At 32.5% G+C, this 12,632-nt stretch overlaps 2 protein-coding genes across 2 annotated transcripts; both read right to left on the bottom strand.

The window, feature by feature from the left end:
- Nucleotides 1-1,071: 1,071 nt before the first annotated feature.
- On the bottom strand, nt 1,072-5,529 carry LOC126322522 (uncharacterized). The gene is made up of 26 exons (XM_049994375.1): nt 5,304-5,529; nt 5,203-5,229; nt 5,017-5,091; nt 4,872-4,934; nt 4,746-4,808; nt 4,616-4,684; nt 4,409-4,498; nt 4,244-4,315; nt 4,099-4,167; nt 3,923-3,991; nt 3,781-3,849; nt 3,624-3,689; nt 3,451-3,519; nt 3,281-3,346; nt 3,145-3,213; nt 2,981-3,052; nt 2,834-2,902; nt 2,657-2,734; nt 2,508-2,573; nt 2,364-2,432; nt 2,205-2,267; nt 2,060-2,131; nt 1,911-1,979; nt 1,765-1,833; nt 1,589-1,684; nt 1,072-1,507 (listed from the first exon to the last, which is right to left on the bottom strand). The coding sequence occupies exons 1-26, from the start codon at nt 5,477-5,479 to the stop codon at nt 1,348-1,350; spliced, it is 1,995 nt and encodes a 664-aa protein (XP_049850332.1). The 5' UTR covers nt 5,480-5,529; the 3' UTR covers nt 1,072-1,347.
- Nucleotides 5,530-10,272: 4,743 nt separating this feature from the next.
- LOC126322592 (uncharacterized) lies at nt 10,273-11,572 on the bottom strand. Its single transcript, XM_049994457.1, has 3 exons — nt 11,402-11,572; nt 11,220-11,312; nt 10,273-11,110 (listed from the first exon to the last, which is right to left on the bottom strand). The coding sequence occupies exons 1-3, from the start codon at nt 11,501-11,503 to the stop codon at nt 10,280-10,282; spliced, it is 1,026 nt and encodes a 341-aa protein (XP_049850414.1). The 5' UTR covers nt 11,504-11,572; the 3' UTR covers nt 10,273-10,279.
- Between the last annotated feature and the right edge of the window lie 1,060 nt (nt 11,573-12,632).

The raw sequence follows: 12,632 nt of genomic DNA, 5'->3' as shown, positions 1-12,632 counted from the left end.
ATGCGCCAAATAAAAAATTTGACATGAATTTAACGTTGTTTTAATTGGCGAAGGATATATTATTATCAGATAATGCTCATCATCGGTCCAGCTATTCCCTTCATCTTCTCAACGTATGTAACGTGACTCTAGATTGATTGCAATGCATATTCAGTCATAAGTGCGAAAAATTAAAAAGACGGCCTCACAGAAGCAACCCCTATAAATCTGCGTACACATTGAATATGCAGAGTTCATAAGACACGCTCGGAGTAGGGTTTGGACCGGCCGACTTCCCCTGCAAAAACTGTCTATTATTTTCTCTGTGTAGGGCCACAAATTCTGTGTATACGCGTGTGTTAGTTTACATAGAGGCAACCGCAACCTTCGGTATCTTTCGCGCTTAGAATTGTTCCTTTGGGCATCATTTTTGCGCAACCCATTAAGCGCGCTTGACACCGTAATGATGAGCTTACAGATGACCGTACCAGGTATCATATAATAAAATCATTTGACCGATAGAATCAATATTAATAAGATAAGTCGGCAAACTAAATCTGTAATTTCTGGAGGAAGATTTGGTCCGATGGATGACATGATCAATTTTCATTGCCATATATACCTTATGTTAAAACTGATAAATGAGGAATCTAACTACTAAATAAAATAGTACAATAAATATGTACGTGTTAATAGTTAGAACATAAAGCTAGAAGTACAAAAAATAGGGTTAGATTGAATAAGATATATTTATACTTAATATAATATTACAAGTTAATCTGAGTGGTCGATATATCACATATTGAATAAATTATGAAAATGGATAACTTAACTGGAAAATATTATATTTATAATTAAGGAATTGAAATATGAATTGATAAATATTAGCATATTATGTAAAATTGCTATAGTATGAGACGATCTGCTGGGACGCCCTCTAATTATTATTAAGTATATGTAAACAGAGAGATTGGTAACTATATGTATACGATACTATTAGTAATAACTTCCTAGAAAGTAATTATATATATAATTCAAAATATTATTAGTATATTATGTATAAAAATATGTTAAATATTGTAATATATATAATTTATGGTTAATTATTTATTTTATTATATAACGTAGATCAGATTGATGAATATTATAAATAAATCTTAGATACAATAACATATTAAAACATAATTGCTTTATTGTTACCATAAGATTATTAATGCTGTTAGTGTTTAAATATATATTCAGAATAGTCGAAAGATATGTAGATGAACAAAAATAAAAAGAACAATAAACGCTATTATGCTATTATTTATGCGTTATAAACTGATTGTACATTACATATTACTTATTAATGCACACACATGAAATTCATTAGTATACGAGTAACAACCCAACTAGTGTCACTAATGCTTGTATTATGCCAATATAGTAGATAGACCTTGCATTTGATGTAATAATAAGTTTACATATACTATCAATCACCTTGATTTCATCATTATTGCATCCACTGAACTTGATTGTATCCAATTTACTAGATTATAAAGGTAAATAGTTAGTAATATTCCAATAAATATCTCCTGAAAGATTATAGTATTATTTTATAATTACGTACCAATTCTCCTTAGCTAATTTCTTTGATGTTACAAAAGTGCTAAAGGGTCTATCTGCCGTGCAAGTGTAGGTAAATCCTTGATTTTCACTCATAAGTCTGTATTCATATTATGCGACATTATTCATTTTGTTAATATTAATCTATGATTCAAAAATATAATATACTTATATACATACAGTAACTCCAAGTTGGAGTTTTCCTTAAAGGTTGGAAGACTACCTGAAAGCATGTTGCTTGATAAATTTCTGTATAAACACGTTAATGTTTTTAATTAGTATAACGCTTATGACACAATAATTATATTTACCATAAAGTAACATACATCTTCTGTATCTCACGATAACTCTCAAAGCCTTCGATTTTGCCACGTATTTTATTATTTGAGATGTCACTTTACAGGTTGAGGTTTATTATTTACGTTAGAATATTGTGGTATGTAATTATTTTGGTGGATTCACATATTAAACGTACTATACTTTTAATGATTCCTCAGCTCCGGTTATTAATGGCATATAACCTTTAAATTTATTAGACGAAATATTGCTAAAAATAAATTATATATGTCTAAGCGTTATAGTATATCTAATATAATGTATATATGCTTGATTGAACATACAATATCCTCAACTTATCACCAGTAACCGATAAACCGCCCGTATAGCTGTTTTTTGAAATATCACTGTGTACAAAAAACGGGTTAGTATGACATTTTTCAGTCTTATATTCAGGTATGATAGTATACGCATATATTCCAATTCATCTAAAGTAAACATACAGGACCTCCAATATGTAATTTTGAGAAAAACTTGGAACTTGGCCTGTTAATTTGTTAAATGACAAGTTCCTATATATATCAAAAAAAACTGGTTAAAATGCTCATCAAGAGTATTGTATACAGTATATGTGCTGATATACATACAGATATTTTAATGAAGCCAAAAGATCAAAATTTGGAGTAGATTCTAGATGATTATTAGATAAATCCCTGGATGTAGAACGTAGATCAATACATGAATATTAAAATGTTTGATAGCCTTACTAATATATTTTATATTTAAAAAAACGTACAAATATTGAAATTTGTTTACAAAACTGACTTCCCCGGCTATCCCAGAACAGTGCGAGAAATGATTATTTGAAAGGTTACTACGAAAAACAAGTTAATATATTATTTGTCTTCTAATATTAATGGTGCGCTGCATATATATATATATATATATATATATACGCTTTAATCTGACATACAGGTAGATTATATTTCTTGCGTTGTAAAAAGATGGTATAGCTTTAGAAAACTTGTTACTAGATAGGTCTCTGCATGCAAAATATATATCAATAATGACTATTATATTATACGATTCTCTTTAGTTACCATCTTTGGATAAAACGTACAACGTTGTGAGTAGAGGCTTTTCAGTATCAAATTCATATAAACGGCCCGATAAACTATTATGTGAAAAATTCCTATAAAAAGGTAAAAAGTTAATATATTTATCAATTAAATTATGATGTTAACCCCGTGATATATAATATTTATTAATATCAAACAGCCGTACACATATTCTAGGTATGGATTATAACTGAACGATGGCATTCTACCTTTGAACAAGTTATTTCCAAGATATCTATTCATGCATCAGATCTTTATTACGATATATTATGCAGTATAACTATAATGTAAAATAAACGTACAGTTTCGATATGAACCTACTAGGGAAAGTTGGAATACTGCCTACTAACATGTTATTTGAAACGTCTCTGTATAAAAGCAAATTAATATACAATTATTTATACTAATCGGATAATATGTATTTCAACGAAGTTATACTATTTACGACATATCCAGCTTGAAATTAACGTACAAAATACTCAAAAGTTCAGAGCCACAAAAATCTGGAAGTTCTTCTACTAGATTATTTGATGATACATTGCTAGTTGTACAAAAATAAAATATAAGAAGAGATCAAATACAGTTACGAAATTATTAGATTAATCACTGTATTTGGAGTAAATATTTGGTTTGAAATAAACATACAAAACTACTATGCTGGGTCTACAGACATTCGGAATACCACCTCTCAGCTTATTACTAGAAAAGTCTCTATACATATAAATCGCTATTGTTTAGTTCTATAATACTTTATACTTAAATATAAATAATTTATGTGCTATGTACATCACCACCAACATACATCACCGATAACTTAGTATTAGTAAATAAAAATGGTATAGTCCCTGTAAGCTGGTTGCTTCCCAACTCCCTTTATAAAACGATGAATTAGCGTCAATTTGTTTAACCATGTAATATATCTATTGTATTCTATTTAGACGTACAACTTAACTAAGTTAATATTTTTCGTAAATTTAGGAATTGTGCCCGAAAACGAATTATGCGAAAGATCACTATATACAACGTAGGTTAATATAGAACCGCGTATTTAATATGATATTCTAATTTACTATGTATAAGTATGTCTAATACCATATCCCTTATTCAAAAATAAACATACAGATATTTCAGTTGAGTGTGCATTTCGAACGACGGAATCTCGCCACTTAATAAATTATATCCAAGGTTTCTGTACATAGATTAAAATTTATTATATATCCCCTAAGAGTATTATATTATATACGGAAATTATATTGTAAACATACAAAATCGACAATTTGAAGTTTTTATTGAAGGATTCTTTGATATCGCCTGTGAGGGTATTTTTTGAAAGGTCTCTTTATATAAAATAAATCAGTATCTTATTCAGATGCAAAGTCATCACATATATATTAGTAAAAATTAATCTCTATTTACCGAAATAAACGTACAATACTTCCAGGTCTTCATAGTGTTTACCATCATCTCCAATTGTGCTAAATATATCAATAGTATCATAAAGTTGATTTCCTGACAGATTACTATACATATACGACCGTCGGTTTTAATCGATTAGGAAAATCAGTTAGATCATATATAACTATTTAGATATGATAGATTATTAACAATTAATATATTTGAATTAGAATTTGACATACAGGTATTTCACAGTTTTACTGAACTGAAGGTCACTCAGTTTGCATTTTAAAGCGTTTCGAGAAAGATCTCTATAACAATAGCATTAGGAAATGGATGTATTTTATCTTTAGTTGTATTAATATTACATACAGCTTGACCAAATTTGGAGAATTAATATAGAAGTTCTTGAAGTACTGATTACTTGTAATTTCTCTATAATTTTCCTGTTAGTATATTTAATTTGTATTTTTAGATTCGTTTTATCAATTAGCATACATGGTTTTTAAATTGTTTAAGATTGGATAAACGTCTATTCTGATTTTACAATTAATAAGAGACCTAAATTATAACAAAAAATATTATTGTAGAAAATTTTTAGTCACGGTATATGATATGTGTATATAATATTTTGTGTACTTACAAGGTTTGTAACTTTTGTAGGTTAGATATTGATTGTGGTAGGGACTTTCCGCTAAGATCAATATTTTTAAAATGTCTAAAAAATAATTATATTAGTCAAATATATAACTCTAAACACTAATTATCTCTTTAAAAAGTGCAGCTGTAAAATATAATAATTTTCATGATTATGATATAATTGACATACATTCCTATAATTTCTTTTTCATCGTTGCTATATATAAAAATATATTTAGTATGAGCATTTATATTACATTATTTACAAATACAAACATGATTTCTACCCACCAAGTGATATTGTCTGTAAGACTACAGTAATCTTTATCTGATGGTATAAGACTACTGTATCTTGTATTTTTTAACAATTCCCTGAAATCATTAATGAAACCTCCTTCATTGGTCACTACAAACGTTGAAGATATTAAAATAATTGCCAATATTCCAACTATATGACCGCCTTTCATTTTGGGATATATTACTATGAATGGGCTAAATTTTTGAATTATAAAAATAATGAAAAAATAATTATAATTAAAAAATATAAAAAATGAAATATCACATCATATCGGTTTATTTTTTATAATTAATGAATACTGGACCAATGGAATTATTTCAGATAAAAAAAAAAGGTAGGTTCCGTCAGCGTTAGTGCTGAAGTGAATAATGAAAAAGGGTGAAGAAACGAGCTCTCACATTTTTTACGCCAGGTCCACAGCCTCGGTTTTGAAGAGTTAGATTTAGAATGTAGAGGTTGTAATGCAAATAGAAATGTCCTTGCTTTTCGATATGTAGATATCTTGAAATGGCAAAATGGAGGGAAAATAATAGGTAGAAAAAAATTATTGTATTTACCATGTTCTTGACTGATCGTACAGCACATCTAAATAGTATACAATGTCTTTCTAAGACATGTTTGAGTTTATAAAAATTATTAGTAGTAAAATAGTTATTGTTGGTTAATTTGGTGAGAGACAACACATTGAAGTCAATATTGCTAATTCTCGGTCCCTGACAAATTCCTTGTCAATCAGTCCTCATCTAATCATTTAATGGGGTTCAGTTGCCAATATCATGTGCATCTCTTGAAAAAGAGGGCATTGTTGTCAAGTAGGCCGTCTGTATCAGTTATATTATACAAAGGAGTCTAGTATCCGTGAGCCTCGCTTCAAGGAGATGCTGATCAGGAAATAATTGTATTGGTGCAGAGGGATGAATTTCAGGGGCTTATTCATGTGTTCCCATCTATTTCTAAATACAGCTCATCGCTAGAGACATTCGCTACTGTGTGCTCCAGACAATACATAATAAAATAAACTAGAGGCTTTTCCTACTGTACCAAAAAAAACCTGTACATTACCCTTCTGACGTAGTTTAATTCTAAAACATCATGAGAGAACGACTTGGTCAAGGTTTTTTTCGTGATGGTCTTCACTTTTATAATTAAATAAATTACCGTCTTTCAGTAAACTCGGAGTTACCAGATTCGTTCTGTTCTTACTCTATTCGATGCCCAGATGTTCTCTGTTTACCAATGCTAGCAAAAATACATGGTCCTGATATATGTATAAATGCTTCAACTAAGTGACCAGCGCATTCCCACTGGATATTACACGTGGGTGCCTGTGTAAGCTTGATTCGAGTTATGTTGAATGCCAACAATTACTGCGTAGAAGCACGTATCTACATTCTGGTTTATGAGGTCTTCTTCATGCAAAATTCCCCTGTTGTAGTAAAAATTGATTGAATCTAGCTTGACGGCCGAAGTTTTCATAGCTCGTACAAATTAGACCTGTTCAAATTCCCATTCACCCAAAAATGCCTCCCCTCATCAGTGAAATCTATTTCAACGTTATCTTCAGCTCATCTTATCTGTGGATATTAATTTCAGCCACAGATGTGTTGATCTACCTCATCTCGGCTCGGATCGTGCCGAAACCGCTGCCATTGGCAATCAGCGGCTTCAGTACGCAGAGAATGTAGACTACGATCGAAAAACTATTGCCACTTTCACTGGAACAAGGATTTATATCTTAGGCGTCGGACGAATGCTTTGAGGAGCAATTTCCAGTTCTTAGTAGATCGGATATTCTGTACCTATTTAACCTCAACTGCTTAAACCACTCACCATCACATATAGGTGTATATTCGGATTTTATATATTGATATTGTAATTCCGTATACCGTACCTTTAACTAACCAGATTTTTCACATTCCATAATAATTCAATTTACTCATATACGATATTTTAGCGTATTCATACACATTGAGCAAGATATAATACAGTTCTGACCCGATAAAACTGCGTAAATTATTCGATTATATTTATCTACACGTTCAAGTTTATCTGGATCGTTTATAATATTTTTTTTCAAACCCTATTATTTATCAAAAGTCGTCCGAAACTAAACAGCCTCTATTTTTTTATAATTAAACTTATAAACACAGTTTGATTATTTACCAGATAAGCCTCAATGATATCAATTGGTTGGATATAGAGATGTCAATAATTGGAACGACGTGTCTATACATTTATTTTTCACACAATAAATTATGTCGGCATCAAAATATCACATGTCTAGAATGATGCCAGGTATCGATGTGTAAATCTACGCTTTATTTTCAATTGTTTTTTCAGTTCCCTGGTTCTGAATTTAAGATATTATTAATCACGTATTTTTTTGAAATGAAAACGAGCCAATAATTAATGAAATTTTGTCTCTTGTACGTCATAATTTAATTTTTTATCACTTTTTACGCAGCATTTCAATCAATAATCCCTTTGCATGCGCCCCGTTCAGGATCAACTAGAATTCGCGTAAGAGGAATATAATATTTTCTATACATTTCCAAAAAAAAAGGTTCAGGTTAACTGTTGATAGAGATCTCCGAATAATATTTGATAATGAAAAATATAGGACATCCCTGAAATAAACGCGCCAGATATATAATTATATAGAATGGTCGAATAATTTTAGATTAAACCACACAATTTTGTATTCATAGACCGTTTAAAGGTGTCTTCAATTTGGTTTCTGGCTGCGTTTAAACCGCTACAAAACCTTTTCTTGTAATCCGATTATTTGAGAGTTATTGATGATGCCTATATTTATTAAGCAAGAGCTGATAATCCATAGATTACTGGTTCTGCAAACTATCGGAGAACCTTATTATTGAAAACGCCGCTATAACCCACTTGAACGGCCATCATCAGATACATGATTCAGGTGAAATAATTATGGTGCAGAAGCACTGGTGTGTTTTCCTACCTGATATGTATCTCAAAAGACGCACAAAAAGTGAACATCGAAAGGTTTCTAAGCAATGAAAAGCATTCGTTATGTAGATTGTAATCAGTAATCGAAGCTATATCGTGAGGTTTCATGAATTTCATATGGCACCTAGTATTGCATAAATATCTTTGTTATGTGTGCTAAAGATATTGTTATTAAGATCATTAGTAATGAATTTTTGAATTTTGGTATATTTGTAATTGATAAAGATAATATGGCAATAGATAAAATGGGCTATCCAAACCACTCAGTCTAGAGAGACCAGCTAGTTCCGAAGTACCTTCTGTTCCATTAAAAAGCCAAGCCTGTTTGATTGGTATCTCAAAAATACTATATATTTGAATATTTGAAAAAGGTTAAAATTGTTAAAAATTAGTGAGATCAAATTAACGGTTAAAATAATAACGAGGTTGGTATTGAATTAAACAAACATAATCTCAATCTTCGACCTGAGGAGACCGAAAATATTCAAGGCGTACTTTCCGCCATAAAATAATTTTGTATATATATATATGATTCTAGTTCTTGGTGTTTATTTAATTGAATTAATAGGTGCTGCTGTGTATCTAGAACACATAATTAAACAAACATTGAAATCTAAGAGATGCGTAGCTGGGCTTCCGCATTAATCTAGACGCCATTCTGGTCGTGTTTTGTTTTGATGCTAACGCAATTTATTGTGTCGCAAACGAGCGGCGTCTAAACATGTTGCTCTAATTACTAATACCTTGTTATATAACTTAAACTCGTATAACTGAGTCCTGTCTAGTAAAGAGCTAAGCTATGCTTATTTTTTCTATTTTTTAACTGGCTGAGCTAAAAAAATTGAATTCATATTAGAATAAACATAACTTAATTCAACAAGTTATAGATGAGCAGGGATTATTTTTTTATTCAACTTAGCTTCAACGATCCTTTGTGTTTTTTTGTTTGAATACTTTATGGTTCAGATGCTAGGCATTGTAGGATTATAGAAATCAAATCGTTTCTATCTGACGAAGACTTGGCTTGTAAATTATTATTATCATTTTTGCTTGTTTTGTCTTCAAATTTATAATCATATTCTAGAACACGGCCTAATAGAATTGTAATGACCATGCTTTTAACACTAGACAAACAGTCGCCACGATAAATTTTTACATTTTCATTGTATTAAAACGTCTCAGCCTCCAGACTTATTCCTTGGTCCTGTTTCGGTAGAATTCACCGTCTTTTGGATACAGAATTGGTGTATAATACCATTTACGAATAAATAGCAAGAACAATAAACAAGTATTAGCAAATAATACCATTCAAGAGCTACACAGTTTAGGTACATGGAAAGTTTTACATATCATATGTACATTATATTGATTATATACTTGTCTCTCGCACATAACAACTGCATCCGCTGCTCCCTGTCTATCTATATCACTATACTAGTATACCTTATACACACATATGTACATATAGACATTCTTTCTTCGCGTCTATATACTATCTGTATTCTTTTACCTCCCAATGCTGCTCTTATTGAAGTGTGGACCGGCCAATCGTATCTTAGCTCCGCTCAAATAAAAGGTCAATTTATGATGATAAAGTGCAGCGCCGAATTGGCAGAAGCTAGTCTAGTAGAAGCATTATAGACTCTATTCATCGCATGATTTTCTGATACTAGAGCGACTCAATTTTGAATCAACGTCGTTAAGCGTAGGAGTTGCGGCATGTTATACTAGATGAGAATTGCCAATAGATTATTAAGCAGCATGTTTCTGCTAAATTTTGTATTTTCAACAAACTATCAATCTCAAAGAAACGTCCCCAAAACCAATTAAAACGTAGCAATTGTCGAAAAGATCGTGGTCATACAAAAAATAAGTTTGAAAAATCTCCAATAGTTCTCATTTGACCCAATGACAACAGACTCAAATGGATAGAGGCATCCTAGAAAAGAATTATTGGATGCCAAAAATGTGCACATAAAAGAAAAAAATTTTATAGGGATGAATTTTCATAGCTTGTCATACCAAGAAACGCTCTTTCTCCTCCAAACGCTAGTGTGTATCTTTTCGGATTCCATGCCAAGCACCAAATCCCTTGAGGTGCATCGCTTATTTTTTTCTCATCGCTCATCTGCGGTATCTGACCTACTACTTTGCCCGTTTCACAATGATTGATCCAGACTTTTTTGTCTGTAGACGACGCCAAGAATTTTCCATTGCTAGAAAACCGAACGCATCGGACTGAGCTCTCGCTATTGTTTACACTGCGCTCGCACGTGATATCGCGTATGCTCCACAAATTGATGATGGAGTCCGAACTTCCGGTAGCAAAGCGCTTCCCAGTGGGATCTACGTCAACTGTCTGCACGACTCCTGAGTGGGCCTCTAATGTATAAAAAGAGTTCAAGTCTAAGCTCGAACCATTTGCGACTATGACGGATCCGTCCTCAGTAGTTAAGATTAGCATATCTTGATATATCGAAGACCATGCAAGATCGGTGAACGTTTTTTTAGAAGATAAATACCTCCCAACTGTATTCATTCGCACATCCACAATTTGAACTTGTGAAGACAAATCTTGGTTTGTGACTATGACTGCTATTTCATTTCCATTTGAGTGCCACGCCAAACCTTCACCAGACGTTACCGCCTTGTTTGATTCCTTTGCTTCTAAATTTATAATTGCTGTCTGATCTGGCTGTCTTTCGTCCCATAATCGAAGCGTCTTGTCCTTAGAGCATGAACAAAATGAATGTACATCAGATGGGGCCCATTGTACTCTGTTGACCTCATCGTCGTGTTTTCTTGCAGTCGAACCCGATAGCTTTTACTTCAGTAGTTAGGACCAAACCACAAAAAAAAACAACAATCTTGTGCGGCTCTACTTCGTTCAGTCTCTAAACATTCCTCAGACAAGGTCCGTCCTTACGCACCTTACTACCCAGGGCATTCCATAATAAAATCGATTTGTCTGTTGAGCCTGATGCCAGACGATCTCCAGTCGCATTCCAAGACACGCTCACACACTTAATAATGTTTCACACATCAACAAAGCAGACGAATTATTTAGCCATCGACACTTGAAACAAAAAAAAAGTTTTCAAAAATGCCGGACCTGTAAGCTATGGCCGACGCATCTCACGAACTTCATTCTTTTGTGGAAAATCTTCGCATGCTCATTCGACTCATTCTCTGGCGAGCAGTGCAAGCAATACATTTCTGATTCGACTGAAGAAATATCTACCGAGCTTTGCTTACCTAGAACGGCGGCCAGTGATGTATACACACAGAGCTTCACAGAATGATGCCAATGCTTGTTTCACTGAAGGCTCAAAAGGACAATTGGCATCTCTTACTAAATTTAAAGGCTCTAAAAGTTTTTTAGTAAAACCATTTATAGGTTCAGTGGAAAAGAAACATTTAGAGGACCTCTTTTTCAAGGGAGAAAGTATATTCTAGCTTCAACTAACACTGTAACTACCCAAAATACTTGGTGTTACAACCCGGTTTCCCTCCCCCTACTCGGCCAGATAGATTTTTCCATATCTGCCTGATTATCACAAGGCCGCTATCTATTAAGCAAGACGTATTTTTGATGTTGCGCCCTATAGAGAATTTTTGAAAATGGTGAAACACAGTCTACTCTAATTCTCGCTAATGACATATAATGCCTGGGTAACATAGCTGCAACCTGGGTAGAAGGCATCATAGGGGGAAACAATTGCTTCTCTAATTCCAGAAAAAGATAAATTTCTTCTAATCCGTCTATGAGCCTCTTCAACCGAGCCGAATGAAAAATGCTGAATTGACCAAGGCATTGGCCTTTTTATATTCAGCCAGTACATTGCTGAAAACTGAAATCCTATACGAACAGAGGAGGTTGAAATTCAGAAGGTATAATGAAAAGAATCAAGCCTATCGATAAAAACACATCTATGAACTCGTTATTGGACAGTAGAGCCTTAACATTAAACTTGGGTACAAGATATCGGAAAAAACACACTCGTGATTTTTTTCGTGACACCTAAAACATCAGCGAGCCGTTATTGAGTATTGTACGTAAAAAATCACCAATTCCAGAGCTTTTCTAAAGAAGAAACGATAATTAAAATGCACATTTTTTCTCCACAATGCTATTTCCGGTAAAGCATCCATATTAGAGTAACATGCAACGAAAAACAATGAATTCGTGCAAAAATGTTCTATGCTGTTTACATAAGCTCATGGTACAGAAATAGTTATATTACAGTGAGTGCAGTGACACCGGATATTGCATAATTAAAATAAATTTCAAAAATATGCATTCATGGCTTTAAAAGTCTGGTTTAACCAAAACAGAAAAGACG

The sequence above is a fragment of the Schistocerca gregaria genome, unplaced genomic scaffold (assembly GCF_023897955.1).
Source record: "Schistocerca gregaria isolate iqSchGreg1 unplaced genomic scaffold, iqSchGreg1.2 ptg000818l, whole genome shotgun sequence".
In the NCBI taxonomy this organism is placed as follows: domain Eukaryota; kingdom Metazoa; phylum Arthropoda; class Insecta; order Orthoptera; family Acrididae; genus Schistocerca; species Schistocerca gregaria.
This window is presented reverse-complemented; position numbering and strand designations above follow the sequence as displayed.

Coding starts and splice junctions, on each gene's coding strand:
- LOC126322522 (XM_049994375.1), bottom strand. CDS start 5,479: ATGAAAGGCGGTCATATAGTTGGAATATTGGCAATTATTTTAATATCT. Junction 5,230..5,303: donor CTTACAGACAATATCACTTG/GTGGGTAGAAAT, acceptor TTTTATATATAG/CAACGATGAAAAAGAAATTA. Junction 1,508..1,588: donor AAATTAGCTAAGGAGAATTG/GTACGTAATTAT, acceptor TTTATAATCTAG/TAAATTGGATACAATCAAGT.
- LOC126322592 (XM_049994457.1), bottom strand. CDS start 11,503: ATGTATTGCTTGCACTGCTCGCCAGAGAATGAGTCGAATGAGCATGCG. Junction 11,313..11,401: donor GCGTCGGCCATAGCTTACAG/GTCCGGCATTTT, acceptor AACATTATTAAG/TGTGTGAGCGTGTCTTGGAA. Junction 11,111..11,219: donor GGAATGCCCTGGGTAGTAAG/GTGCGTAAGGAC, acceptor CTGAAGTAAAAG/CTATCGGGTTCGACTGCAAG.